The following is an 11,866-nucleotide window of genomic DNA, read 5'->3' as shown; positions in this document are numbered from 1 at the left end:
CTATAAACCAGGGACGGCAAAACAAACTCCAATTAGATACGTACTTAATTTACTGGAGCCCTAGCAGCTGTGTCACACACAAAAATAAAACAAACGCCAGAGTGCGGTTTAATTTGTTAAGCAAAAAGAAATATATCACCAAAAATGCCAGATTTGGAGAACATCGATGCGATGCCGGTGAATACGCCACCAGCAGCGCCACCAGCCGAAGTAGAGGACACAGAGCAAGCGCAGCCCGTGAGAGAATTAACACAAACGGATCATTTAAACAAGCGTTTGCTGAAATCCCTTCTGGATTCCATGAAAATGACAACGGAAACGCCACAAAATGGGGCAATAGAGTCGGACTCGAGTGATTTTGAAGATTGATTTTCATAAATATACATTTACATTATATTTTAAAGTCAAGAGTTTTGGTCATGTTTTAACTACGACTAATAGCGAAACTATTTTTTGTTAATAAAGAACTAAGTAAAAATAATTAAATACGACGACGTTTGTTGCTCTGCATCGGTGGCGGTGTGGTTGATGGACTAATCGATTCATTCGACATTGAGCCGCGCGTCCTTTTCGCTGGACGCTTAGGCAAATCTGAGACTTTTACAGGCAACTTCTTTTCCACCTCCTTACCAATGTTTGCCGATTGCCCAGCTGAGGATTTTGTAGCTGAAAATGACCAAGACGATATTTAAAATTTTCAACGCCTTTAGATGACTTCATTTTACCTTTGCTGTTGTTATCGGAAACCATAAATGGAGCTGGTGTCGCATCTGAGGCATCTTCGCTAGCTGCGTTGAGACCAACAGTTTTTTTGCTCACGAACATCGCATAATCCTTGTCCGGCAAACAAAATTCGCGCTCCTCATTTGGAAATGGCAAGCATTCGAGTTCATCCAATTCTTTTAGTTTATACATAGTGCCCAAATGTTTCCAGATCAGATCGCTGGGCATTTCCCGGTTCAGAGACTTGGAAAGGCGTTCCGCAATGCAGGACATGTAGAAGTGTTTGTTGATGCCAACGGGACGTAGGCCCTCCATTGCATGGAAGAGCTGCAGCTCCTCCTCCGCCGACCATTCGTCTTTAGCCATCATTTTTGCACTTGGCGAGTCTGGGGCAGCCAGGGATGCACAAACAAACACACACCCACATGTAATACACCGATAATTTTGATAATCGATAACGATTTGCAGCTTTACACGCAGCCAACTTCACGTTTCATTGGTTTGGGTGTGTATCTTTTTTGGTCAAGTCAAGGAGGAGCTTGATCTCTGTTATTCGGGAAAATTAGCAAAATATTTGTTAAAAAGCTGGTAAATAATTTGGGCATTATTGTTATTAACATGTAGTTGTGCTTGTGTGTGTATATTAATTACTCAAATGTTGGTGTTAACGAAAGACGTCTTTTTAATGTACGTATGTGTGTGTGTGTATATATATGTGCATGAGTGTGTGTTCTCCAACACTTTCGCACAGTCACAAAATAAAATCAATTGGAAATTGAAAAAAAAAGTACGAAAATTATAATTAACTTAATTTGCATTAAGTGCGAAACCTTACAAGTAAAGATGACTAAGCGATATTAAAAATTTTTAAATGTTTCCATATATATAAATATGAATCACAAAACAGCGAAAAACTACATTATTATAATGCGACCAGCATTATTTTATTTACATACATACCTACACATTTATATACATAGACACACATACGCATACGTACATGTGAAGCGATGCTTTAAAAAATTAAATAAAAATACAACTTAGCAAACGATTAATCGAAATTTCTTAAGATTCTACCTAACACTGCCTATCTAGAGATCTCAAACTATTACTTCCTGTCAAGCTGTACACTATTCTTTGTATGTACTCTGTGTCGTTGTAATATTCAATGTGACCAGAATGTCGTGATAGTTTAAAAAAGAACATATCTAAACAAATGCTTTGTTGCATTTTTTGCTCTCTCTACATTTACAGCGCCCCTATTATTCAGAATTCAACCAAAAACAACACAAGAGAAAAAAAAAATAATACAAACAATATTTAATATAATTTATTGAAAGAAATCACACAACCACCACTACTTAATTTACAATTTGCTCTTATCCGTATCCGTATCTGAGAACATTTTCAACCATAGGCCTATCCGAGACAGCCGTAATGGACGTAATGTCATCATCCCTACAACAGCAGCGCATCGTCGTCGAACAGCTGCGTCGCGAGGCGGCTATCGATCGTCAGACGGTATCGATGTCTTGCGATAAAATGAAGAAATATATATCGGAGCACGAGCAGGAGGATTATCTATTGACTGGTTTCACCAGCCAAAAGGTAAACCCCTTCCGTGAGAAGTCCTCGTGCACGGCTCTCTAAGCAGATCTAATTACTTTTTTTTTGGTTTGTTTAAGTTTTAAGTTCTTTTAGAAAAGCACCCACTTAAAAACAAAATGAGATGAACAATAACAAGAGTCGGCACCACCAGCAAAGAGAAAAACTTAATTACAAATTACAAAAGCAATATTATTAAACAAATAAAATAAAATAGAAGAGAGCCCATATGTGTACCAAAGATTTAAAGGGCTATTTATGAAAATAACAACAGCAAACAATATGATAAAAATATGACAAGTGTTAAAAAACAATTTAAATTTTTCAAACAAAAACTTTTTGGCATTTATTCGAAAATATCACCATGTTTTTTATTTGTATGTAACAAAAGAGTACACGAATATCCCAACCTTAAGGACAATTATTCTGCGGACTATATAGCAACAACTACCTATATATAAACTATGAAATCTATATATCTACAACATATATATATATATCAAGCCCAATACTATATTTATTATAATGATACATGGTAAACACACCCAAAACACAAACACACAAAAATAAATACAAGTAAAACACTTAATTTGACTACTTATTTCAAGAAAGAAAAGAAGAAAAAAACCAGAAAAATATAAACTCTGTTCACGTTGTTAAGCATATACTTAATTGAAGACAAATGATATAAAATACACACACACACTTATAGATCCCAGTTAAGTGGATTTTAAACTATACATATATGATTACTTTAAAAGCTTTAAATTCAGGCAGGAATATAATGCAGCCATAACAAGCTAGTTCAACTTTAGTGTGTTTATTATATCCAAGTATTTCTTAGCAAAAAATATTAAAATCCCGTTGCACTAACGCATATATATATATATATATCTAACGTAGTTTTCGTCCTTTTTGATTAATAACCGCAAACGGCTATTAATGCCAAATATTTTATATAATGCAATACAATGCTTTATTGAACGATAATTTATTTTATTATATGAAACTATGTGAATCGAAAAATCATTTCCAAGATATTGTAAAGAATGTGTGATTCTGTTAAGAAAGAAAAATTCACTCATATTTATTTAACACCAAATTGTGTCATTTAAATCGAAATCACAAATATAAGAATTAAATGAGTTGTCCGCGGTTGAGCCTATATTTTTGTAAAGTATATTATATGAAATCAACAAAATGTGTAATTGGCATGAATGGCAAGGTATATATATATATTAAAGCCGAGTTATTTTTTTACACTCGATAATGGTAATGGGCATATTTGTATGGCATTGGAATGAAACAAAAGACAAAAGGTTCTTCCATACAAAAGTGAATCATATAAATATCATTTCATATTCAAGCAACCATTTCGAAATCAATGCAAACATAAATATGTAATTCAATCGGTTCTTCCATTTGTTTGATTCAATACAAACATATTTCAAATCCATCATCAAAAAGTTATCTAAAGAATCACACATTTTTTATCGAAACCAATATAGATTTTGGACCCTGTTCTGCTGTCGTGAGCATTCAGCAGAAAATTGTTCAAAATTAAAAATTCATCTACTTTCGAAAGTAGTCAAAATATTCCAAACCTAAACTGCAGTTGGTTTTTTTTTAGCTTCTTAACCATTTCAAAAGTTTTTTCGATTTGCTAAAAACGTTTCATGGCAGGATCTTGGTATATATTTTTTTAAAATCATTTTTGTTTCTAATGAAGACTTTATTTTGTGTTGAAAAGATAAAGATAAAGTTTGCTGATGCTGGACAATTGAACTATCCAATGGAGCACGGATAGTTTCATTTGTTTGACGCTGGCAAACTTGGGATCTGAATCCATAATTGTATTTACAACTAGCATATAAATAAACTAAAAGATAACACGAAACTATTGATAAAGCAATGCACGAAATATCACAAACAAACAATGAGATATAACACTTTAAAAACTTTATTAACTTCAATTTGAAAGTCGACAACGATATCGTAATTTTATTCGAAACAAATATTGAATTGTATCTACGCATACGCAATTTGAAATAAGTATGTAATGTACTCCAAACAAATAATCGTTTGCTTGAATTCCAAAAAAAAATAAAAAAAAAGCTTAGATGAGTTATCTAGCGGAGACAAAAAAAAAAACCAACAACCTTTTCCAAGTGCGTTTAATTTACTCTAATACACAAAGGACAAATAAGAATATCGTAGATATCATGCACACCGAGCAGTATAAAATATGTTCTCGTTTTTACTGTCAAATTTCCCTGTAGAACACTTCTGTGAAAAAATTAATGATATTTGTCCATTTTATATGTTAGGCTTAACATTTAAAATTTTGGCTTTTATTGCTATCGGAAACCGATTTATGTGGATATTTGTGAAACGCATGAAGTTATCGATAAGATTAATTAAAATTGATCTACGCGGGGTATACGAGAACCTATATTCAAAGTTGCAAGTCTCTTGCTCTTAAAGTCGCTAAGATTGGCATCTTTATTTAGACGGGTAGACGGACTTGGACTCGACTTTAGATGTTGATCAAGACAATACATGCCTTATAAAGTAGGTGTTGGTTCTTCTGCCTGTTACGTACTTGTGCACAAAAGCAATATACAATTTTTAGGCACTTCCAAAGTGTTCAGGGTATAAAAGCAACTCGGAAGACATTCAGTTTTTTTAAAGTTTAGTTTATTAATACAAGAAGCTGTGTTTGATGAGAGTGTGTGCGTCGCTGGTGTGTGTGAGTGTGTGTTATTGATGAAATTTGAAATTTCCAACTCGTGTGTGAAAAAATACATTATAATGGGTGTTTTGTATTCGCCATGGGCTAAACTTAAACAATTAAGCTTTACATTTTAAAGCGAATGTTGTTTTATTTTTGTAGGGTTGTATTTTTTAACTTTCATCATCGCTGCCTGCAGCCTGTCGTGGCTTTGGGCCACCGGCACGCTTGGCCATGATGATCTGGTCCACTTTAAGGATGGTTCCAGCTGCACCAACGGCATACTTAAGTCCCCAATATTTGGCCTGATACAGATCAAAGAGTTTCGCTTCGGTTACATCGATTGTCGTCGGTTTCTCCGCCTCAATATCGTAACCGATATTTTTGCCCTTCGGCGAATTGTGGGCCAAATACAACTGATTAACAATCTCGGTGCCATTGGTGCCCGAATTCTCGGCCAAGGCTTTGGGGAACACTTCGAGGGCAGTTGCAAATTTGCGCACAGCGTATTGATCCAAACCAGGCAAAGTATCAGCATAGGCAGCCAACTGGGTGGCCAACTCTATCTCGGTGGCACCTGCTCCGGGCAGATAACGACCATCACGGGTTAAACATTTAAAGTTATTGACACCATCATCTAAGGCGCGCTCGATATCATCCATAAAGTTATCTGTGGCTCCGCGTATAACAATCGTGGAAATGCGCGAGTCCTTGCCCTCATTTCTGAAATAAAAAAAAAACAAATGTGCATTAGGATTCCTTTGTATATAATTAGTAGATATATATATATATAGCACTTACCTGAATGCGACAATTGTGGTATCGCCGAGCTCCTCAATGCAGACCTTGTCGCAGTAGCCCAACTCCTCCTGGCTGGGAGTCGTGATGCGAGGCAGAACTGTGGCATTTACGGCGCGGCTCAAGCGGCGCAAATCGAATTTGGAATTCAGACGGACAGCCATCAAATTGTATTTGTTCAGGAAATGCAAAGCCATATCACCGACTTTGCCGCCAGAGACGACAACCTTGACGCCCGTATCGGCAATAGCTTTGATTTGGGTCTCCAATAGACCTTCCTCGCCCGAAGAGAAATTCAATAGCTCATCCGCTGACTTGATGAGGACAGTGCCTTTGGTCTCCGTCTGTATAATGTCGACGGGGCATGAGAAGATGACAACTTTTGCCTTCTCCGCGAAAGTGACGTCGCCCTCGACAAATCGCTTGAAGACCATGCCACGGACCACTTCCGACTTAGCCAGACCACTGCCAAGAATTTTACAGATGCGAATATTGTCCACATTGAAGGTGCCCTCATCGGGCAAAATGGAGACACATGCTTTGGCCAACAGATCATTGAGGAAATCCTCCTGTCCGTATTGTTTCGACATAATCGCCGATCGCAGCACCTCCTTCACTTTAACCACATCACGATAGTCTTCGATTTGATGGCATACTAGCTTGGGCAAAATGTCCAGTGCCTTGTTTAGCGCCTTCTCATAGCCATCCGCGATCTCCGCTGTGGTAATGCCTAGTCTAAGCAACTCCTCCGCCGATTCGAGGAGAGCACCCGCAAAAACCACAACAAAATTTGTGCCATCACCGACCTCAGCGTCCTGCATTTGACTGGCCATCACAATGAGCTTGGCAGCCGGATGCTCCACATCGAGTTCACGCATTATTGTCCCAGCATCGCTAGTCACAAACTGTTTTTCGATGTGATTAATGATCATTTTGTTCATGCCATTTGGGCCATAGGCGGAACGCATTGTCTGTGAGAATTCCTTGCAGGCGCTAATGTTGCGATAGACTGCCTCCTCCAATCCACTGTACATCTATGGAAAAACGCTTGATTAATCCCAGAATCAGTCATTATACATGACATATGTTCAACATTCATCAGAAGTGATGACTAATCACGCGCTTCATTTTGTCTCTTCAATTTCAATGAAATTGTTTCATATTGTCCATTTTGTGTGTTTATTTCACTTACCCGGGCGCCATCCTTGAGCATTTGCGAAATGCCGGGTGCTTTTGGTACAGATAAAGCCATTTTTATGCACAGATAATTATTTATTTGACAAAAGAAGAGCAGCCCAAGTTAAAGCAAGGAAATCAGACGGTAATTCACTATAACCTCAAAGTCGAAATGGGGCGAACGAATATTCTCGACGGCTAGTGTGCTGCTGGCGGCATTTAACAAAATACTGTTTTTCTTTTATGAAAATACCAAAAATTAATTTTCGATAAGCAAATCGAAGAAGCAAAATATTTCATTAAAAGTAAAATATAAGTTGTCAGGCAACAGCTACTTGACAAATTGGTGACTTAATGTCCTAAAAAGTGTATTTAATTACAAATGTAATTCATTGTAGGCGATAACATGCTCAAAATGTGTCCGTATATTTCAGCTGTTAAGCTGTTTTCAGACCAAAGTTATCGATACCAAAAAAGTATTTTCAATAAGTATATAGAAAAAAACAAAATATACTATCACAAGTAAAATATAAGCTGCCAGGCGAAAGCTACCTGACAAATCAATGACTTGAATTGCTAACAGCTCTATTTAATTGAAAATCTAATTGGTTTATGCGATAACTGCTTTAAGTAGGTCCGCAGTTTGCAGCTGTTGGCCTGTGTTTTCGACCGAAAAAAAGTTATCGACAATGGAAACCTGCATATAACCGGTTTAAAACAGACCGCGAAATTACAATTTTTTTTAGATCCTTACTGTTAACTCGTTGTTAATATGTGTGAAACATACGTTCGACGGCTTAATATATTTTGACGTCTGTTATAGGCAAACCAACTCAAAACCGCGCGAGTGCAGCAAATGTCAATCAAAAATTTATTCCTTATTTTTTAGGGAAAAACTATTTTAATTGTCAAGAAAAATGTGTGCTTATAATTATAAAGAAAATAATTGCTTATTCTTTCTTATGGCTTTCGGCAGAGAACTCCAGTTAATTGGAAATGTAATGAAATTTAAGCGAACATGCTCTAGTGTGAACAAATATTTCAGCTGTTAACAGTTTTAGTATTTTTATCGCAAATTTTGCCCAAGAAAACTATTGCTCAGTTAACCAACACTGCGGCTGGTAATGTTTTTGCTCCAAACTGTTTGAAACGATGTCGCTGGGCAAGAAGCACGTGTCGGGATTCTCTTCGAATGGTGGCAAACACTTCGCTTTGGTTGACGACGAAGGCATACTTCGGATATGGGACACCGAGGCGAACACACTGAAGCAGGAATACACACCCAACCTGCAGCTAGCTGGTCCCTGCACAGCACTCACGTGGCTAACAATTGCTGCACAGCGTCCGAAAAAGACGCGCAAAACGCAGCAGCAAACACAGATTTCCTCCGACAATGATAGGGAATATATAGCGCTGGGCACACTCAAGGGCGCCGTGGTGCTGTATTCCTTAACCGAGGGAAAGGTGAGCAATAAACCGATATTTACTTCAATAAAATAATTTTTTTGGTTTGCAGATTGAGCGCACGCTGAGCAATGAAAGCCACCATGGAGCAGTCACTGCGATTGTCTATGATGCCCACAATGGGCATCTGTATAGTGTGGGCACAGATTGTCGAGCGTTGATTTGGTCTGTGGCGGAGGCTCGTTGCATTTCCGACTTCTCCGTTGGCCCAGAGAAGCCCGTAAATTGTGTTTTTTTGGCCAAGAGTCGCACATTGGCCGTTGCCTCGCGTCAACTGAAAATCTATGATGTGGACAACGTTGAGTTGGTAGAAACATGCACGGGACACTCTGGCGAAATTAATGCCATCAATAGTTTTACTTGTACTAAGAATAATGTGGAATATGTGATGACAACAGCAAAAATGGAACGTGTAATTTCCTTTTGGAAAATTGAGAAAAAGGGTAGAAATAAGGCATCGATGTGCACGCTGCTCATGGAGGATGTGGCCCACAGTTTGACGTGTGAGGTGCGCGAAGATGGCCAGTTGCGTGTGGCTAGTGTGACACGCAATGGCAACATACACATCTATATGCTCAATGTGGAAAGGTAATTGGTAATAATTGATCTATGTTTTCATTAACTAACAAATTTCTACTCTTAGTTTGTCAACTGAGAAATATATCAAGCCAAAGGTGTCACTGCAAATTGCCTCGGATGGCGGCGATGTTGTTGAACCCATCCATGCTGTTGCCGCTCACTTTGTGTATGATGCCCAACGTTCGCACGAGATACTCTTTGGCTACGGCAATCGGCGTCTCTTGCAATTCGAGCGATATACTCCAAATTATGCGGAGAAGCTGAATGTAATTGTTCGCACAGATCCCAAGAAATTGTATGCGAAGAAGCAGAGCGGATCGGGAGCTGCTGCTCTGAAGACACAAACGCCCATTGTTCAGTCCAAGCAGGTGGAGTACAATAGTGCTCTGCCAATTTCCAAGAAGAAGGTCAGGAATGAGGTGCCAATGGAGGCGCGTCTGCAAAACTTATCCATTCAAGCATCCAAATTGGCAGGTGGCAAATTGCAGAGCCAAAGCAAAACGCAGCTTTTAATGCAAGCGCTGCACAGTCAGGATCAAAGGTAAGTTATATACATGAGTTATATACCAAATATTTATACGTAATCCTCCTCTTTGCAGCATGCTGCATGCAGTTCTGGACACAAATGATGCAAAGACTGTGCAATTAACTTTGGATCGCCTGCCGCTGGAATATATCAGTCCCTTGATCAATGAGCTCTCTGTGTTATTGCAGGGCAAAGCAACCGAGTGAGTCTATATATCTATATATATATTATATTTTTATTTTTATTTTTAATACTCTGATAAAAAAAAAACATCCTTAAAGTCACTTGTCTGTCCCACGTCGGAGCCAGTTTTCAAATTAGAAGCTTTGCAAATATATAAAAATGAGAATCGCAAATCGTCAGACACATATTTCCCACAAATTTTTTTATTTATTTATTTAATGTCTAAATAAATAAATAAATATGGCTAATATCAGCCGGGAAAAAAAAATCAAAAAAAAGTAAGAAATTGTTTTCTTAATATTGAGAAATTATATCTTACAGTTAGATTTACTGAAATTGAAGCAATTTTTTTTTGTCTGAGTGTAGAAGCCTCCTGCATAGATAGATATTTCTGGGCTACACTAGTTATCAGCTGATATTGCCTATTGGTATTAGAGAAGCCTTTCTCACTTGTATATATTTTAAATTTTTCTTATATTCTATTATTATATTTTATTAATTAGCGTAAATTGTGCTCTGCGCTGGCTGCAGATTTTGGCGACAACACACACGAGCATTATGATGTCCGAGGATAAGGAGGAGCTCCGGGACAAGTTGGGCATTTGTCTGGGCATTGCTGAGCAGCGGATGCATTGCCTCGCCGAAGCACTACAGTAAGTTATGGCTAAAGTGAACTGCACGATTTCTGGCGTTTCCTTGATTCATCTGATTCCTTGGGCTTGTCAACGGTGCCATGCCGGCACACGCAAATCTCCGCATAGAAGCTCAACTTACTGTGCAAGATGGTATCGATGTACAGTCTTTGAAATGAATTCGAATTGACGGCCCGCTCACCCAACGCATAATACAATGTACGATATCCTTCAAAGCGATATGTGATCATTACCGGATAATGTTTGGGCAGAATACGCGAAACTGTAATTATAAACCGAACCTTGGCAACGGCCAAGGGATTTGTACACGTTTGAGATGGTCGTGAAAAGTGCGCATCGACAAAGTAGATTTGACCCTTTAAGGCAACCTCACGGCCCCGCCTATTCGAGAGGACGACACATTTAGTTTGTGGCGACACCTGCCATAATCCGATATAGTGACGAATCATGGCAACCACATTGCCATATTCAAACTGATCGATTGTCTGCCAACATAGTAGAAAATCACTCGAAGGTGAACTGTCCGCCGGCTCCGTCAAGTTAATTGTGGGCTCCACGTCAAAGATATTCAAATTCTTCACGTATTTGTAGCAAAAGAGTCCTCGTGGATCGGATTCAATAATGGAGACAGCCTCACAAATCGTACCATTGACCATATTCATCACGCACTCGAAATCCGCATCTTCACACAACGGTTTCTGGCATTTTGCAATGGATTCAACGAGTTTACTTTTATTGTACACAGAGACGACATTGATGGCCTCCTGTGTGGAAATCATTTCAAGCTCATCGCTGATACTGTTCTCATCAATCGAGGAGGGCACGTCAGATGCATCCGTCTCCATATCCATAATATATATTTATTTTATTTATAAGATCCACAAATTTAGAAGTTTTATTTGCTTTATTTTTTACAGAGTTTCTGGGCGTGTTAACTTGATTATAAATCAAATGAAACGTAATTCGGATAAGCATTTGAATGAAAACAATGTTTTAGTTGTTGACGAGGATCCCGGTAAATATTTACTTAACTTAATTTTTAAAAAATAAACACAATTCAATATAAAAACTTCTCTCTAGATGAGGATGTTGATTCCACCAACAATTGGAGCGATTTGGAGGAGGAAAATGTGAATTTAAATCATGATGAAAACATGGAAGCCGATGATGATTTGGCTGCCGATGAGGAGGATCTAATAATGACACAGAATTCTTCGGATGATGACCAGAATGACACAGATTCAGATGCTGCAAATTGAAATGTTTTCTGCGCCACTCCCTAAAAATAACAACAATAAGGTTTTTTCCAAATACACATTTTATGCTTTAAATTTCAATGCATTTTTACTGATTTTACATCATGTATGAACTACATCCAACAACAATATATATATCTATACATATATATATATATATATGTATATATAT

General features: G+C 37.9%; 6 protein-coding genes across 7 annotated transcripts; 3 read left to right on the top strand and 3 right to left on the bottom strand.

Moving 5' to 3' along the window:
• The first annotated feature begins 55 nt into the window (after positions 1-55).
• On the top strand, positions 56-486 carry LOC6568706. The gene has a single exon (XM_001995302.3). It carries the CDS (start codon positions 145-147, stop codon positions 367-369), a length of 225 nt encoding a protein of 74 aa, XP_001995338.1. The 5' UTR covers positions 56-144; the 3' UTR covers positions 370-486.
• Positions 370-1,171, bottom strand: LOC6568707 (MRG/MORF4L-binding protein). The gene is made up of 2 exons (XM_001995303.3): positions 726-1,171; positions 370-666 (listed from the first exon to the last, which is right to left on the bottom strand). Exons 1-2 carry the CDS (start codon positions 1,090-1,092, stop codon positions 482-484), a joined length of 552 nt encoding a protein of 183 aa, XP_001995339.1. The 5' UTR covers positions 1,093-1,171; the 3' UTR covers positions 370-481.
• A 6-nt stretch (positions 1,172-1,177) lies between these two features.
• LOC6568708 (guanine nucleotide-binding protein subunit gamma-1) lies at positions 1,178-4,470 on the top strand. Of its 2 annotated transcripts, none has more exons than XM_032740969.2 (2): positions 1,178-1,311; positions 2,141-4,470. In XM_032740969.2, exon 2 carries the CDS (start codon positions 2,161-2,163, stop codon positions 2,371-2,373), a length of 213 nt encoding a protein of 70 aa, XP_032596860.1. In that variant the 5' UTR covers positions 1,178-1,311; positions 2,141-2,160; the 3' UTR covers positions 2,374-4,470. The 2 variants fall into 2 exon arrangements, with proteins under 2 accessions (XP_032596860.1, XP_032596861.1); XM_032740970.2 differs by having other exon boundaries at positions 1,201-1,311; positions 1,978-4,470.
• A 533-nt stretch (positions 4,471-5,003) lies between these two features.
• LOC6568709 (T-complex protein 1 subunit theta) lies at positions 5,004-7,205 on the bottom strand. Its single transcript, XM_001995305.2, has 3 exons — positions 7,050-7,205; positions 5,861-6,891; positions 5,004-5,782 (listed from the first exon to the last, which is right to left on the bottom strand). Exons 1-3 carry the CDS (start codon positions 7,107-7,109, stop codon positions 5,233-5,235), a joined length of 1,641 nt encoding a protein of 546 aa, XP_001995341.1. The 5' UTR covers positions 7,110-7,205; the 3' UTR covers positions 5,004-5,232.
• A 926-nt stretch (positions 7,206-8,131) lies between these two features.
• LOC6568710 (WD repeat-containing protein 43) lies at positions 8,132-11,764 on the top strand. The gene is made up of 7 exons (XM_001995306.3): positions 8,132-8,497; positions 8,550-9,085; positions 9,141-9,617; positions 9,676-9,804; positions 10,289-10,438; positions 11,356-11,453; positions 11,519-11,764. Exons 1-7 carry the CDS (start codon positions 8,186-8,188, stop codon positions 11,695-11,697), a joined length of 1,881 nt encoding a protein of 626 aa, XP_001995342.1. The 5' UTR covers positions 8,132-8,185; the 3' UTR covers positions 11,698-11,764.
• LOC6568711 lies at positions 10,431-11,304 on the bottom strand. The gene has a single exon (XM_001995307.3). It carries the CDS (start codon positions 11,287-11,289, stop codon positions 10,450-10,452), a length of 840 nt encoding a protein of 279 aa, XP_001995343.1. The 5' UTR covers positions 11,290-11,304; the 3' UTR covers positions 10,431-10,449.
• Positions 11,765-11,866: the final 102 nt, after the last annotated feature.

Source organism: Drosophila grimshawi, unplaced genomic scaffold, assembly GCF_018153295.1.
Source record: "Drosophila grimshawi isolate 15287-2541.00 unplaced genomic scaffold, ASM1815329v1 contig_1367, whole genome shotgun sequence".
In the NCBI taxonomy this organism is placed as follows: domain Eukaryota; kingdom Metazoa; phylum Arthropoda; class Insecta; order Diptera; family Drosophilidae; genus Drosophila; species Drosophila grimshawi.
The sequence above is the reverse complement of the archived record's forward strand: the minus strand, read 5'-3'. Positions and strand labels throughout refer to the sequence as shown.

Coding starts and splice junctions, on each gene's coding strand:
- LOC6568706 (XM_001995302.3), top strand. CDS start 145: ATGCCAGATTTGGAGAACATCGATGCGATGCCGGTGAATACGCCACCA.
- LOC6568707 (XM_001995303.3), bottom strand. CDS start 1,092: ATGATGGCTAAAGACGAATGGTCGGCGGAGGAGGAGCTGCAGCTCTTC. Junction 667..725: donor TTCCGATAACAACAGCAAAG/GTAAAATGAAGT, acceptor GGTCATTTTCAG/CTACAAAATCCTCAGCTGGG.
- LOC6568708 (XM_032740969.2), top strand. CDS start 2,161: ATGGACGTAATGTCATCATCCCTACAACAGCAGCGCATCGTCGTCGAA.
- LOC6568709 (XM_001995305.2), bottom strand. CDS start 7,109: ATGGCTTTATCTGTACCAAAAGCACCCGGCATTTCGCAAATGCTCAAG. Junction 6,892..7,049: donor TGCTCAAGGATGGCGCCCGG/GTAAGTGAAATA, acceptor GTTTTTCCATAG/ATGTACAGTGGATTGGAGGA. Junction 5,783..5,860: donor ACCACAATTGTCGCATTCAG/GTAAGTGCTATA, acceptor TTTTTATTTCAG/AAATGAGGGCAAGGACTCGC.
- LOC6568710 (XM_001995306.3), top strand. CDS start 8,186: ATGTCGCTGGGCAAGAAGCACGTGTCGGGATTCTCTTCGAATGGTGGC. Junction 8,498..8,549: donor ATTCCTTAACCGAGGGAAAG/GTGAGCAATAAA, acceptor TTTGGTTTGCAG/ATTGAGCGCACGCTGAGCAA. Junction 9,618..9,675: donor CTGCACAGTCAGGATCAAAG/GTAAGTTATATA, acceptor TCCTCTTTGCAG/CATGCTGCATGCAGTTCTGG.
- LOC6568711 (XM_001995307.3), bottom strand. CDS start 11,289: ATGGATATGGAGACGGATGCATCTGACGTGCCCTCCTCGATTGATGAG.